Source organism: Bactrocera dorsalis, chromosome 2 (assembly GCF_023373825.1).
Source record: "Bactrocera dorsalis isolate Fly_Bdor chromosome 2, ASM2337382v1, whole genome shotgun sequence".
NCBI lineage: Eukaryota > Metazoa > Arthropoda > Insecta > Diptera > Tephritidae > Bactrocera > Bactrocera dorsalis.
In genome coordinates this window covers 94,101,580-94,118,883 of record NC_064304.1, presented here as the reverse complement: position 1 = coordinate 94,118,883, position 17,304 = coordinate 94,101,580, and the positions used below count along the sequence as shown (strand labels likewise).

Sequence of the window (17,304 nt, the reverse complement as noted above, 5' to 3'; positions counted from 1 at the left end):
CAAAATGTCTATGTATGTACGCTGAATGCCAAAATTCGAAAATTCTACAAATTTAAGCAATGTTTGTCCAATGTTATTAAAAGTGAAGAAGAAAGCGATAAACTATTTTTGTTGAAAAAAATTGCAAAATACAAAAATGCTAAACGTTGTATAAATATATATTACCTTTACGAAATACAGGTTAAAACAAATTGTTTCTGTGAGACATGTAGACAACAGCAACAACAAAAACTATTACAAGTAAAAAGCAAAATAAAAAAATTGAAATTTTTTGAGAAAAATATTAATTTTTTTGATAGCATTAAATAATAAAATGTAGTGTCAAGTTTTATTTTAAAATAATAGCGTATTTTATATAATATAAATATATATATATATATAATTCAAATAAATCAAAATAAAAAAGTAAGAAAACGAAACTAAATTTTAAATAAAAAATTAATTAATTAAGTCAACAACAAAAACATATTGAGACTAATTAATATAATTTTTTATTATTTTGTATTCCTAATGCGTGCTTGTGGTCCATATTATATTGCACTTAATTGTTTTCACCAATGGTTCACATCGCCTGTGTTGCTTTCGTTTTCATTTACCGGCTCAGCGCTGTTTTCACGCTCACCAATTTGTTATAATTGCAAGTGTTATGCAAATAATGAGTGTTTCTGACTAGATTTTCCGCCATTCAACGTTAGGTAATGGCTGTACGAGTGGTTCGTGGATTTTCACTAATATTCTCCAAATACCGCTCGCCTTTTGGTATTTGTTAGTGTATACATATTTTACTTTGGTTCATGCGAAATGTGGGTGTGTATGTTTATAAATAACTAGGATCATAAAAAATAAATATAATTTAATAGATTGTTAGGTGTACTAGAAAAATTTGCTGCATTTGCTCCCTCTCCTTATAAAATTTCATTCGTTTTTTGGTTTTGTTTTTGTTTTTGTATAAAAATAGCTTTGCACATATGTATGTATTTGCTTTATACAAAGAACTTGTAGATATGTATGTAGTTTGTACGATTTGTATGCATGTATAGTATGTGTTCATTCGTTTTCTTCAGAGATGAGCAGTTCGTATTCCTGCGCCGCAAAGCGATCCCAATCCGAAGACTAAACGATACAAAGAAAGTAGGGTTATTAGCGTAAAGAATCTTTTAATAATTATTATTTATTTATTTTTTGAACTACTTACATATTCATCTCTTTGCGAGGCAAATGGATCACGTTGCTCATGATCCAAGTATTTCTCCAGATTGAAGAATGTGTCGAAGAAGACATGTGTCATTTTGCAGCGCTTCAAATCGCCCAATGTGACGCAGTCGCGGCGTGCAGGCTTAATCATGTCGAGCATCTGAAATCAGATTGGTTGTTTGTTAAAACAGTGCTTCTCAAACTGCATATATCGCAACTGAGTTATTTCTATTAGATACTTCTAAAAAAAACCATACATTTCAATAATATAAGCTGAGCCGAGCTGTTAGCTGATCGTCGGCATCTGGTTATGGGAATCCAAGACGCTAAAATTGTCAATTGCCAATTCCTCTCTCCTACCCGCACTGTGTAGAAACATACTAAGAAAGACTCCTCACCTGACACAAACAATCCTCGAATGGCAACGTCTCAATGCCAATCGATTCCATGCGCTGTTGTTGTTCCTCATAGAAGTACTCCAATTCGTACATGGACAACACACCATCACCATCGATGTCCATACAACGGAACCAATACTCGATTGCGGTAGGTGTACGCTTATCCTCCTCGGAAAGCAGAAACCACACAAAATCCGTATAGGACATTTTCGGCTCATCTTCTGGCTGCTTCTTGTTATCGCCACGTGTTACGCAACCCGAAAATATTCGCTCAACAATGCGTGTGGACAACGCATGATCACTATGCCGCGCCAGATCGTCCTGATTGATTAACAGATCGTGATCTTTGTCCAATTCCCAGAACTTACAGTAGATGACATAGAAGTGTTCATAGCTGAAGAAAGCCATAATTTGATTGATATCATCCTCCTCTTCCAGCAACTTAAGCACCTTAAAGTGAAAATGTGACTTATAATAATAGCAGTTCAAGCTTAAGCTCGCATCTACAAACCTCCAAGAGATCGGATTTCTTCAGTTCCGATATGTTTATCCTGCCCGACCAGCATCTATTCACCGAGTAGAATATTCGCGCAATGACTGTGTGTACATATCTGGAATGAAACTCGGTGGCCTCTTTGAGGAACGCCAAGCCAGGATGTGTATCGACCACGTCTTGCACGAGCGGCGCCAAATCCTCTGGCAGTATGTATTGGCGAAAACGTTGACCGCGTGATAAAATGTAAACGAAACGTGAGGCGGCATCATGACAGTAAACATTCATTCTAAATAAGCGTAATACAAGTTTCGAGTTATTCATAAAGATACTTCGATATAATGTTGGTTAGTAATTACTGTTTCCAGAATTCCACGAATCTTTGTCGCTCCACCAGTCCAGAATTGCCCTGCTGACAGAAAACCATCACCGGCATGCGCCAATAGAAGGGCAAACCGCAGATTTTCAAAATGCGCGGCAGCTCGTCTTTGGTCACCTGATTGTTCGGAAATGAGTCGAACGCGGCCAAAATGCCGCGCAAAGTGCGTTCCAATGCGATTTGTGGCTGTGGCTTGCCATGTGGGAAGTAAAATCTGCGGAAGTGAGAGAAGTATAGATTTTGGGGGCGCTTACGGCGTTTACTAACCTGGGTATGTAAGCTGTTTTGGTGTTCCGAATTTCACGTTGTATTGAATTGTGTTCGGGCGGCGGTGGCGGTGTTGAATGCAATTTAACCTGCGGAGTAGTGAATAAACTTTAATCTGGAATATTTAAAAACGAGTTAAAAATCTATGTACAATTTTTGAAGAAAGTTTGGAATTTTTGCCAGAATTGAACCACCTGCGCGCAACTGCTATCACCTCGAACATACCTAAAGGGTGATCCATTTCGAGGTTCCCGTCTTTTTTAAAGAAAAATCATAGAAACTTAAAATTTAATTGGGAATATCTATTATCGTTCGAAAGAACATTATATGACATTTGTTTTTTGAAGATTTTCATTTTCAAATGTGGGCGGCAGCTATGTCTCAGTTGGTCCATCCGTTGAGTCCAATTTTCCATTACTCGTTCGAGCATTTTGATTGGTAACTGGCGAATGAATGAACATACGTGATGTTTTGTTCCAAGGCCTGAATCGAAACGGAATTGTCCGCATAGATTTTGCACTTTACATATCCCACAAGAAAAAGTCTAACGGTGAGATATCACATTACCTTGGGAGCCAATCGACCGGCTCAAAACGTGAAATTATTTGCTCACGAAGTGTTCTCTCAATAAATCCATTGATTGATGCGATGTGTGAAAACCAAATCTCGCCAAGATCACGAGCTTCAATTTCAGGCATCATTTTTGAAGAAATAAGCCCACTCTTGACTCTCTTCAGGTTGTTTTTCATCCCGAATGCGGCAATGTTGCTTGTTTACATCCCTTTTGAGCCAGAAATGGGCTCATCGCTGAAATGAATTTGGCTCGAAAACGTCGGCTCTTCTTGGATGATGAAATGCCAAATAATACTGAACAAAAACAACATGACAGCCAAACACGACTCACGCGTGATCTGTCAAAAAAAGGCTATTGAAAAACATATCTCTACTTGGATCACCCTTTACAATTTAAAAGTATCTAAAACACATTTCCATTAACATTTTAGACTTCTCGGTTTTGAAGTCGTCATAAGCTGCTACGATGAAAATTTTAATAATAAATTAATCACAAAATTGCGTTGTTCATTGTTCACTCATTCCACAAACACACTTTTTATATAAAATCACACACGATTTTTTAAAATCTTATTTATATATAGATAGTGTAAATTTTATTGTACTTCTTCCAATATTATTAGAACCGACGCAATATAAAATTCTTTGTAAAACAATAAAAGAAACTCGATTTTTACATTCTTTAGCAGGGCTTCCCAAACTCTGGTGGCACAGAACAATACTTTTTCTATTAATTTTTGTTGCGTATAAGCATACAAAAAGCCATTTTAACACAGAAGCAGCATAAAAAACTGTTTTATCGAAGTCTATAAACGTAATCGCCATACTAACACAGTTTGTATGCCACTGGTTTAATGAGAAAAAATCGCCATTAAATGCATACTTTGGCCAATAAATATGTTTGTGTTTTGATGGCTTCCTTCGCTCTTGTGGGAGTATATGTACATATATGCAAATAATCAAAATCGGAGGCGGTGCACCTACATATGTACATATGTTCATTTTTTGGAGTGAAATAATATAAACACACACGTATATATGTATGTATGTATATATCGTCACATAAAATGCAAAACAACGTAACATCAAAACAATAGAAATTGAGTTTTTATTGCTTGCGATTCACTACATCATGTTACATATATGTAGCATAAAATTTTCAGCTTCCGCCGTCAGATATAACCATTTTATAACCAAAACTCAAATTTTTTTTTGAATATGTGTGGTTTCTGTTATATCGTTTTCCCTCGCCTGTAAACTTATGAAAAGTGATGTTACGTTATTTTGCAGTTTAGGTGACGATATACATACATACATACATATGGGTATATTTTTGCATACATATGTATGTATGTGTGTGTGAAAAGGAAATTTCCGTGTTGATCGCGTTAAATTTGCGCTGAATTCGTGCATATCCGCCCACAAATGCGCGCCCCCGAGCGAGTATCTGTGGAAATATGAAAGTGTATGCATGTGTGCGCGTACCGACACACGAGTGGCAACGAGCGCGTGTTGAGTAATTGAATTAATTTCAACAAAAATATGTACTGATCGCATCGCAGTTTATGGAATTTGTGTACACACAAAAAATGCTTCTATTTATTTATGTAAAATACCTTAAAACAATTTGCAGTTAAACAAAAAACCGTCTAAAACACATGCCCATATTTATGAGATAGCAACACAAATGTATATGTATGTATGTATGCTTATGTATGCACAAGTCTACATATATTGTATTAAACAAAATATTTTTAAATTGTTTACACATTTTCCCACTTGTTTGAATCAAAAAAGCACTAGCTCGGCCTATTATTATTTGGCTTTTTAAAATACAGACATACATAAATACATGTAGGTTTATACATACATATGTATCTACATAGACATATTTCGCAATGAGCGACAATTATGACGCATGCCATAAAATTATGCTTAGCATTGTTGCATGCTACATAAATTGCCGGCAAGCTGACAAGCGACGACATCTTCGTCACACGAAAACGGCTTGAGTCCAACGATCACCATAAATGTACATGTGTATGTATGTATATAAACGTGCTTTAATATTTTTGCGAAAATTCGCTTTTTTCTCAAAATTGTGCAAATTTTCGGTTTAATGAACTTGTCGCCATAGCAAAAAGGGAAATTTCATTCACACAGCCGCACATATTTTTATTGCGCAATAAAAGGAAACGCTTACACACATTGGCGCATATTGAATGTACGCATGCAAATTTACAGTCGAGGCCGAATAACATTTACAAGAGCTTAAAAAGAAAATTGATGCAAAAAAAAAAATAATTTTAAATTTCTGCTGAAGCATTTCAATCTTTATATATATAAATCTTCTGACCGTGTGTTTGCATTTGAACTGCTCCTAAACGGATGGACCGATTTTGATGAAATTTTGTGTGTATGTTCAAGGAGATTCGAGAATGGTTTAGATTTACAATTTGGTCCACTGGAAAATGTTTTTTAAATTATTTTTTCATTTTTAATCAATTGTTAATTTTGGAATGTTTGACCGATAGATGGCGCTACCATCGCAGTATCCAATATTCAAACCTTAAATTGACGTAAACGTGCATTAAAGAAAACGATGCCAAAGTAAAAGGCGACATCTGTGGATCAAGTTTTTATATTGTGGACAGAGTTGTTCGTTCTTAAGTAATAAATTGGGTCATTCAATACATCTATGGGTAGTTATAACATTTTCTTCATACCTGCTAACTATTGGAGCGGGTATCTTGACAGACAATTTAAAATTGCAAAAGGTCTGGCATAAAAAAATAGCGGCATAACTGAGGTGTTGATAAAAAATTTGAGATAGACAGAAATCTTTTCGAAGCATTGCACAGAGCAATGCAATATTTAAACGGGAACGATTAATACATATGTATATGCGTACAATTTCAAACTGATCCTTCCTGAAAAATAATAAAATTGCTAAATATTGGGAATGGTAAAATAGAACTGCAATCAAATACACAATGCAACGAATTAATACAGGCTCATTTATCATTCGATGAATAATATACCACGGGCATCCCAAACGACTGATGCCATAACCTTGCCAGCCGATTTTTTTGTCTTTCCACGCTTGAGAACCGTTTCTTAATATGCAGTCCACCAGGCTGACAATCGATTGGACTCGATTGATTTCACTGATGCACAGCCCAAATTCAATAGTATTTTTACCCCAAAAACCAATTCTTTCTTAACGCACGAAATGCTTTTTGATTCATTTTTGATGCTTCATCAAAAATACGATTATTCCTTAACTAATACTTATAATCTAACTAATAGAAATCATATAGATGGTATTAGTAGTACTATCTATGTATCAGCCACAATAAAACGTAAGCGCGTCCTCTAGTTTCTAATAATAATACAAAAAAATTATATCAGAAAGGCAGTGAAATTTTCTAGGAAGAAGAAAATGTAGCGTTTTGAAGTTATCGATTTGTAATGGTTTGGCTTCTACTAACGGTTCTCTTATGTTAATGGTTATCTATAGCTTAAAACATTGAAAATTATGATACGAAAATTATGTTAATAGAGATCAGTATCAATATACGAAGCATATTCGGTGGAGTCATGTGTAGAAGTTCATGCAAGAGGGAAAATTCTCTGATCACCATGCAATTGGGAGTGGTCAGAAACGACCACATATGGCTCAAGCAGCTCACGACTTCCGGGTCTTAGACCAAGTATCCTCTGGGTAGTGAAAGAACATCCGTTTGAAGGCGAGCTAAAGTGAGAAGGCGAACTATCACTCCCCAGGGTTGTGCGCTGGCTTTGGGACCCGTCACGTAAAAAACGCCTCAATGAAAACTAAATAACAGCCTTGGACGAGAGACTCCTCTTTTTATGACGACTATGGTAAACGCATTAAAGATTATAATATGAGGGCATGCAGCTGGAAAGTCCGGGCCCTTAATTGGGAAGGTGCCGCTACCCAGCTGGTTGATGTCCTCGTAAAAATAAAGGCTGACATCACCGCCGTCCAAGAAGTACGATGGACGGGACAAGTACTGAGACGAGTAGGTCCTTATGGTATTTACTACAGTGGCCATAAAAAGGAGCGCAAATTCGGCGTGGGATTCGTGGTGGGAGAGAGACTCCGTCGCCGAGTCTTGGCATTCACCCCGGTGGATGAACGTCTAGTCACAATCCGCATCAAAGCGAAGTTCTTCAACATGTCAAAATCGTGTTTGGTGTCTTTAACGCCAGGGTCGGTAAAGAAGGTATCTTTGTCACAACGGTCGAGAAATACAACCTCCATGAGAACACATCCCAAAATGGGCTGATGCTGATCGACTTCGCCGGGTCCCGTCAAATAAAGAAGTTTTCCGGTAAAGAATGAAACTTTAATCTCGCAGTTTGTATGGCAGTTATATGTTCTAGTGGTCTAGTTGCGATAAAGCAGTAGCCTCTCGGGAAGGAAATTTCAGATCGATATCTCAACAACGAGTGCACTAGTTTGTTTATATACGGATATAGCAAGTTTGTCATGCTGATCATTTATATACATATATGTATTATCTCTGAGAACCAGATCCCTCTAGAAATTACATACTTAGTGGAAAACTTAATAAACTCATGGTATGCACCTATTATTCGGACGAAAAAAATTGATTATGGTGCCCATCATAACTAAATGCTTGATCATCCGATGGGATAAAATGCGATTTTTTGCGAGAAAATTGGCTGATTTGTTATTGTAAAATAAACCTACTATCATTGGTCCGTTCTTCTTTCGAAATGAAGCTAGTGTAAATGGAGAGCGGTATAGATCGACTATAACAAAGTTTTTATGGTCGCAAAGGGAAGAAGTTGATCTTGACAACATGTGGTCTCAATAAGACGGAGCTACGTGCTGAGAAAAGTTTGGAGATTCGTTTTTTTTAAGAATTTGTGGCATTGAATGGCCTCTAAGAAGTTTTAATTGAACACCATTAGACTACTTCTCGTGTGACTAATAGGTCTTCAGCAATAAACCGGATCCTCTTCAAGCGTTAAAAGTCAAAATTTAATGTGCTATGCACGACTTAATTTAGTGGAAAAAGTACTCGAAGCGTTGGTTCATCGAATTCGTTCATACTATAGAAATCGTGGAGGCCATTTGAATGATGTTACATTAATAAATTAATTGTATCGATTGTATTGCACAATAAATAAAAAAAAAATTGAAGTTCTTTAAAAGTTAGTGTTTTTGTTAAAAAAAAAAATATATCACTTTTATTGGAAAACCCTGTTTATCGATATTCGCTTAGATATAAGAAAAATAAACCCCCCATCGATTAATAGTGCTTTGTAGCAATTTTCTGATCACCACTGTAATTATATACTCGCAAACAATGTTTTTGCTAATTACTTAAGAGAACTCTGCTACTCGCCAGCTACTGCATAAATATTTTAGCGCATGTTTTCGGTTAAACTTAAGATCGTTCGACACGTCACAATAAAAAGAAAATACACTAATAACAATAAAAACGACTACAGAAGAAACCAAGAGTCAGAGTGTGTACATCTCAACAAAGAATTCAACTAAATAAAATAAATAAGCAAAAAAAAGGGAAAAACAAAAACAGAAAATCTTGAAAGATAGGGAAAATTTGGAATGAGTGATTTTCCGTTTTTCCGATTATTCGATTTTCAAATTGGCGTTTTACAACTTAACCGTTTCACTGGTCATTGGCGAATTGCACGAGGCGCAGACATTTCGACAATTATATAGTACATATGTATGTATGTATGGCCCCCAAGGTGGGACGCTAATGCGTAGGTACACCAGTTACACACACACATACACTCACTTATGTATGTAGGTGTGGCTGTGTGTGGGTTGTATTGACGGGCGTTCGTCTAAATTTATGTCGATTTATTTAGTAAGATTACAAAAATATATTCACAACTTGTGTGTAGATAAAGCGAAATGCCAATAAATCACAAGTAAAAACAATTTGTACTTCAAGCTAAATACACGCATACATATAAATGCCAATTCATACATACATATGTATGTATTTACGTTTAGATTATTCTATGAAGATGTACACAGAGCAATGCTTGCAAATTTAAAGGTGATCGTGGCAATGAATAGTGTTTTCTTAGTACGAAGCAACAAATCGCATTTCTGCCAGCTTTAATTATTCCTTAATTATTTGGTGGAAAAAAGTTGTTTTGCCTGCTTTCACAAGCAATTTCGCGCAGTTTTCACAAGGAATTCTATAAGCGTGAACGAAGAGCGTAGCGTTTGTGACAAAATATCATTTAGGTATGCTCGTTTTTCATCTTTTGACAGCACAGACATGAAGGAACGGGGTTATGAGTTTGACTGTCAACCGAAATTGAGTAGCATTAACGGTAATGCGATGCAAAGTAAATATTCAAACATAATGATGTTTCGAAAGTTACTGAATTAAAACAGAATTTTCGATGGATACTAGAATGGGTCAAAATAATTTGAGCTGCAGAACTAAATAGCGAAGGTAGCATCTTCTATAAGAGTGTACAGCTAATGGCGTACGCCGATGATATTGATATCTTTGGCCTTAGTAACCGCGCCGTTAGTTCTGCTTTCTTCAGAATGGATAAGGAAACGAAGCAAATGGGTCTGGTAGTGAACGAGGGCAAGACGAAATATATCCTGTCATCAAACCAACAGTCGTCGCACTCGCGACTAGGCTCCCACGTCACGGTTGGCAGTCATAACTTCGAAATCGTAGATCTTGGAACCAGTGATAACACCAACAATAATGCCAGTCTCAAAAGCCAAAGCAGCATAACTCTTGCCAACAGGTGCTACTTCGGACCGAGTAGGTAAGCGAGAAGTAAAGTCCTCTTTCGATGAACAAAGACCAAACTCTATAAGTCAATCATTACTCCCGTCCTGCTATATGGTGCAGAGGCATGGACGATGACAACATCTGATGAGTCGGCTTCACGATTTTTCGAGAGAAAAGTTCTGCGAAAGATGTATGGTCTTTTGCGCATTGGCCACGGCGAGTACCGCATTCGATGGCAGATGTGCTGTGTGAGATATACGACGAGACTTAGTTCAGCAAATTAAAAGACAGTGGCTACACTGACTAGGTTATGTCGTCCGAATGGACTAAAACACTCCAGTTCTGAAAGTATTCGACGCAATACCCGCCGGGGGAAGCAAAGGAAGACCTCCACTCCGTTGGAAAGAGCTGGAGCAGTAGGACTTGGGTTCGCTTGGAATTTCTAAATTAGCTCCACATTGCGAAAAGAAGAAACGACTGGCGCGCTGTTGTTAACTCGGCTATGACCGCGTAAGCTGTTTCTACGCCAGTAAAAAAGAAGTCTTCTAGTTTCCTAAATATACTTTGAAAGCGCCACCAAAATTCGAAATTGTGTATTTTGAAGAAGTGAGCTTTGATGTTACTTTACTTAGAACAAAAACGAAGTTTCTAAAAGTAATGATATTCTGAGACTTTCTTAGATCATATAAAAACACTCACACAATTTATTGCACTTTGTGGTCGGATTAGACGACTGACCAATGTAAATTGATTGATAATAACAAATGAACTTCATTATTAGCTGCTAATCGAACTTTTTCAAAAAAAGCGGCTAGAAGTAGAAATAATAATAAGCTACTCAAAATGTGTGGTTTAAAATTGCAGAAAAAGTGGTAAACGCAAGCCGCAGCAATTAGCAGCGAAACACAACTAAAAAAGATCATTTGAAATCAATTAAATGAAATAGTAGAGCCGAACAATAGCAAAGCAAACTAATCTTCGTTCCATTGTACAGAGATTACGCTAATCTCATGTCTTATCGTATTATGTCTTATGTCGATTTTTTATATTTTTATTTTAGTCGCTTTCGCACATAATACTTTTGCTGTATTTTTTCGTCTGAGCAAAAAACAACGTTGCATTAACACAGTGGCGTTGCGGCGGCAACCTTAAAAATTGTCGGCACGCATTTGAGGTTCGGCTGCAGATCGTGTTAATTACGAGTACACTGTGCAATTGCGAAATGTTTATGGCGAAATCCGGAAAGAGTATTTTAATTTTGAGAAATAAATTAAGAGGTCTTTCAATTTTGTTAATTATTACTTAAGGGGGGAGCCTGCTTTAGAGGCTTCAAAAAATCGATTTTTTGAGGATTTTTTTGGGAAGGAAAGAAATAATTGATTAAAGCGAAATTAGTAGGACTTATAGTTATATATTTAAACATCAGCCAGAAATTCTTTGAATACGAATTCTTTGATATTCTGCCTTTGGGAAGCAATTGCCTGAAGCATCTCGCATGTACATTTGTCAGACGGCGGGCAGGATGCACGTCGCAATTTCTATCGGAAACAAAAAATTCAAAGATATTCATATTTGTTAATAACTTATCTTCTAGTTAAGCTAAAAAATCCCCAAAAAAAGTGTAAAATTCAACAATTTTTTAAAAATTAAAAAAAAAAAAAATTTGACAAAAAAAATTTACTTTATGTGGTTTAAAAATATGTCTAAACTTGACTTCACTTGGTTTTTTTTAGATTAAATAGAAGATAATTTAATGCCAAAGATAATAAACTTCGCTCCAATTCGTTCCAAACGTTTAGTTTTTTTATATCCTGCCCGCCAATTAAGAAAAATCGTAAAAATGAAAAACCGAGAAATCGCTCATCAAAGTTCTCGCTTTCTACCCAAGCGCTTATATACATATCTGCTAGACACTCGGTCACTATTTCCCTTATAGCTTCGACAATATTCCGAATTCCCAGCTAGAACTTTGGGGACATATGGTTAGATAATTTTTTAAGAGATTTAAAAAATCGTTTTTTGAAGCTTCTAAAGCAGGCTCCCCTCTTAATTAATCATTTAATTATAGGAATCTCTGTTTTTTCTTTTTAACAAAGACAAAGACCCAGCCTTCAAATTATTTGCATATAAGATTATTCTAATTTGACAAATGACCGTGAAACAGTTGTAAAAATTCTAAAATTCACCGTTTTGAATTTTTAAATTTTTTCGAAAAAACCTTAATCGATTTCTAACTTTTCGCGCTGTTGTTGCACAGTGTAGCAATGTGATTCATTGGCCACTTTATGCATTTCGCACGCCGCTTGCCGCACTTCACCGCCGTGCATACACCGCTCACTTCATTTTCATCATGTCGGTGCTTCGCGCTGTTGCTATTGTTTTTGTTTTTCATCGCTCTATTAGATAACCGTTTTGCAGTGTAGCGTTAGAGGAAAATATTGAAAATCCGTTGTGATTTTATGACGAGTCAATTTTCATTTTTTTAACAGTATTTTGCACCTGCACACCTCATATACATACATACATAGAATAAGCGCACATACACACATCACAGCCACAAGTGTAGATATGTATATAGATGCCAGGCTTTGAAGCGCACGTCGACGACAGTGATAATTTACTCACCTTGAGCAGACTTTTTGGTGGCGCATCCGCTGGATCGGGTCTTTTGATATTCAAAAACGAATTCCGCACATCCGGACACTTCTCGAACATAAGCACACGCTCTGCAACCGAGCCGCGCGTAAGTATCGGTCGACCAACTAATTGAGCAGATAAATTCTTGGGGTTAATATTCAAATTTTCAAAGCGCTGCTAAATCTTTATATGTGCATATGTATGTATGTATGTTGTAAGAATACTTATGCTGGCGCTTTACCATATTTATCCTGTCCATTGGTCAGCGTACGTCCAGATTTGGCAAATTTTGAAGGTGTTGTTGTTGACGCGCCACTTGCTGCTGCAGGCATAGCTGCCATACCGTTCTCACCCGTAGCGCCAGCAATTGTAGAGCCTGCCGTTGCTGCTCCTGTACCGCTGCTGTTAGCAGTTCTCGTATCCTTTTTCGCGCTCGACTTGCTGCCACTACGATGTTGACTAGCGCCACTACTCAAGTGATTAGTCGTATGTGTATTGGTATTGTTGTTGCTGTCGTTCTTATTATCCTCCTTAATGGTGGGCGCTTTGATTGATTTGTTGCCACTACTGCCACTGACAGTTGCAATCCGCGTGCTCGGTGTCGCGCTCGTCGTTGTGGTGGTACTTTTTTCGCCGCTTTCTTTGCTCGATTGCTTATGGCCACTGACGCTAATGGCACTATGATTCGATTGATTATCGGCTGGCGTTGATTTCGAATTGTTCACTTTCGCAGCCGCCGCCGTGCTCCGCTTGCCGTTCGTGGCTGTTGTAATGGCCGCGCCGCCACCTTTGTCGCCACTGCTGCTCGCACCCGCGCCGCTGGTGCCGCTATTTTTATCAACATTGACACTTTCTGCAACAACAACAACACCAGCAACATCAGCAACGCCACCGTTGCCAACAATTGTGATAGCCGCTTTATTGACACTTCTTCCGCCGCCATTGTTGACAGCAATCACTTCACCCTTGCCACCACCGCCACTATCGACATGGTTGCTTTTGGGCGTCAGCTCTCCGTGGCGTGAATGATGATTAGCGCTATGTCGCGCGGTGTCGGCGTCTGTCGTTGATGTTGTATTAGCCGTATTCGTCTTCCTCGACTGCTTCGTACCGCTGTTTGTTGCAGCTTTCGCTGTTTGTGTAGCTGTTGTTGGTGCATTTTCCTGCAGCAGCTCTTTGATTTTGCGCAAATTATGCGTCTGCAATTCGGAAAGATCCGACAAATCTAGATTTAAGTCCACCGTTAAGTTTATATCCAGTGGTGCGGAATTCGAAACATGCGGCTTACTGCGCCCAATAGTGGTAGTGTTAGCTGTAGGGTTTGAGACTGAGCTTGTACCCCGCGACTTAGTTGACGTTGCTGCGCCACTGCCGCTGCTAGTTGTATGTTGTTGTTTGTCATGTTTCTGTGCAAGCGCCGACTTATTAGTTACCGACGACGTCGCCGCACTGGAAGACGTGGCGCCGACCGTTTTACCATTGGATTTAGTAGTCTTCTTCTTCAGCGTATCCACTACATCAGCGCCGGGTGCATCGGTGCTTTTCATCAGTATAGCCGATGTAGTTGTGGGTGACTTCGTTGACGTGACGCTTCTTTTTGTTGTAGACGCCGTTGTCGGTTTCAATTTACCCACCATATTGACATCAACGTTTGGCTCTTGTATTGTGTCGGCGCTACCGGCGCCAACCAGACCACCAACACCACCTATACCAATAACACCGGCACTCACAACACCACTACCTAACCTGCCAACCGCGCTACTCGTATTCGTGTTCGCCTTGCCCGCGCGCTGTTCCTTATCCTTTAACACAAAGCTTTTGACCAACTTCTGCAGCCCCTCCGCTGTTTGCTCGTCATCGACCGCAAAAAGATCGCCCGCGTCACTTGCACCGTCGCTTGTGGCAGCTGCAGCCGCTGCATGCGTATAGAAACCCAACAATTCAGTCGGTGCTAGTCCACGACTCTTCCACGTATGGTATAACGCATCGGCGTGCTCAGATATCTTTTTTGAGATCTCCTCGATCTCTCGTGTGGGATCGTCGGAGAGCACGACGCTCGTTTTGCCGCTACCAATATGACTACCAACTGTTTGTTGCTGCTGCTGCTGCAATGTAGACTGATATAGATGGGAATCAATGTAGGGTTTCGTTTTCACTGGATGCGTTATTATGGTCGGTTTGGTTGTGGTCGTTATGGAAGCGGTTTTAGGTTTTGTGGCGGCGTTCGGAGGCGCTGCTTGCATATTTGCCCGCTGCGTAGGGACTGCGGCAGGGAATCAATGGCACTAGTTTGTTTACAAAATATTTATTACTATTTTAATCCTCTATATTTGTTTCCGCGTATAAATCAAATGCCACAAGTTGCAAGATTATTTGCGTTGCAGCAAAACACACTCCGCACAAACTCTAATTTCACGACGCGCAACGCGGAACAACTCACCAGCGTTCGAATGCTGAATAAATGGCGAAATGTAGCAAAATTTTACGGAATCGACACGATTCCCACAATGTGCCAGGGTGCGCTACTCTCTTGTTGTCTGTTTGTGTTTCCCCTTTGGTGGCGCGGCGCTTGCTTCATATCTTCTCGTCGACGTTGTGATGACAACAGCGGCAACTACGACAACGTCGTCGACGAAAGTGGAGATGTTGTAGGAAGCAACGACCAAGTCGAAGTGCGCACCGCCTAAGCTGACGGCGTTGCTATCTACACGGGCTAATGCCGAAGAAAGCAGCAATGACGCAGACGTGAGCGACGTCAAAGACGCTCTATACATTCACCAAATGCCGTATGAACACACTCAATACACTTGTGCTTCTTCTACTACTTCCACTTTTTTCCTTCTAGAAATCTTCCTCGTTTGCTTCTTCTTTGCGTTTCGTTCCTCCAACCGCCTATACCGCAATGTGTGGTGTATATATGCGCGCGCGTATATGTGTGTGCGCCGCTGCTATGTTTTTCGTGTACTGACTGGCTGCTCCGTATTGCGGACGGCGGCACGTCTATTTTTAAACACCGATTTGCCTATTTTGTAGAGGTTTTTGTACTAATTTCACTACTGCTCGGATGCGTATGCAGCATTCGTAATCGCCGCGAATCGCTTGACTTTACTTAACTTTAATCAATTTTCCAATGCACTGCGTACGCTTGAATAAAAAATTATGTATGTGTGTGCGTGTGTTTAATTTCCTTTTACATAAAAATTTTCACATTTTCGTTTTTATTCTCTTCTTTTTTTTTGAATCTCGCGCGTTACCAAAGGCGAAAAAACATGCCAAATATGACATTCAACCACAGCGATCACCTATAGAAGAATTCTACCTTGTGAACCAGAAGAACCTTCACACCTTGGTTAAAATTTAATTTTGCTTTCCGTAAATTTTTCAAAGAGTACTCGCACACGCTCCGCGAACGCACGAACTGAATTGACTCTCCGCGTTGAAGCAGCGTTCGTAGTTGTTGACGATCACTGCACAGCAGACAACATACAGCAACTATTGCGAGCGCCGCAGTGTATCTCCACAGTTTTCCAAATCGGCAAAAATGCTCGGAAATCAGGCCTAAGCAAGACTGAATGTGGGAGTTCGCTCACTAAATTATGGGCGGAATATAAGTTTGTGTGTATTCAAGCAACACAGATTTTTGAAAGCGTCAAGAAAAGAATTTGCAAAAACGTTATCAAGTAAAAAAAAAATTACAAATAAATTTTAATTTAAAAAACATAAGTTTTGCTAGTCTTTGCACATTATAATTCGTAGTGATCTCATGCGCATGAGATGTCGAAATTTTGTATACAACAGATTACAACGATTTGCGTCTGCTCGACGCTCAATTACTTTTTCAATACAAAATATCGTGTTCTGAGAATGTTCAAAACTCTTGACTACGCTGTCTCATTTTCATAATTTTTTTGTTTCAAATATATAGTTTTTTGTGTATATGTATTGCACATATTATTCGACAGCATCTTTCAAGTGTTTCAAGTGTTCCGAACGCTTGAGTTTTCAGCGCTTGCGTTTGAGCAGTAAAGATCTCCCTCCATTCACGCTATTCAGCACGCCGAACTCACTTTGATTCTCAAAAAGCAACGTACTATATGAGATGCTGAAGGAAAATCAATTTTTTTTAAACACATGTCTCTTTGTATGTGACTAAATCGCTAGTTCATTTGTCGCTTGTGCTGTTAAAATGGTGCTCATTCCGCTCTCAATCTCTCACGATGTTCATAGAGTGCATATACAACTATAATACATATTCATGTGTTCGTATACATTGAAAAGATGTTGCGCTTCCTCCCCCAATTTTACTTATGACTTTGGCTACTTAAGCTTTTCACTTTTGCCCAGTGCAACATCAATAGGCACTCGCTCTCCCCAGTGCATCTGTCAGCGCGTTTTTTTCTTAATTTTCAATAAAACCGTGTGTAGTAGTTAGTGGCTGTCTAATGTGTTTTCTTTGTCCGATATTTTGGCTTTTGTCAGCTTAATTGGCAATAATCTGCTTTGTTTTCATTTGAGGGAGAGACCAGGAATTCTTACACAAGCGCTTGCGCCCACAAATATGTACATATA

At 38.7% G+C, this 17,304-nt stretch overlaps 1 protein-coding gene across 1 annotated transcript; it reads right to left on the bottom strand.

The window, feature by feature from the left end:
- Window positions 1-186: 186 nt before the first annotated feature.
- LOC105230903 (serine-rich adhesin for platelets) lies at window positions 187-16,229 on the bottom strand. Its single transcript, XM_011211920.4, has 8 exons — window positions 12,977-16,229; window positions 12,724-12,860; window positions 2,732-2,820; window positions 2,445-2,678; window positions 2,104-2,374; window positions 1,593-2,042; window positions 1,196-1,354; window positions 187-1,113 (listed from the first exon to the last, which is right to left on the bottom strand). The coding sequence occupies exons 1-8, from the start codon at window positions 14,976-14,978 to the stop codon at window positions 1,048-1,050; spliced, it is 3,408 nt and encodes a 1,135-aa protein (XP_011210222.2). The 5' UTR covers window positions 14,979-16,229; the 3' UTR covers window positions 187-1,047.
- Between the last annotated feature and the right edge of the window lie 1,075 nt (window positions 16,230-17,304).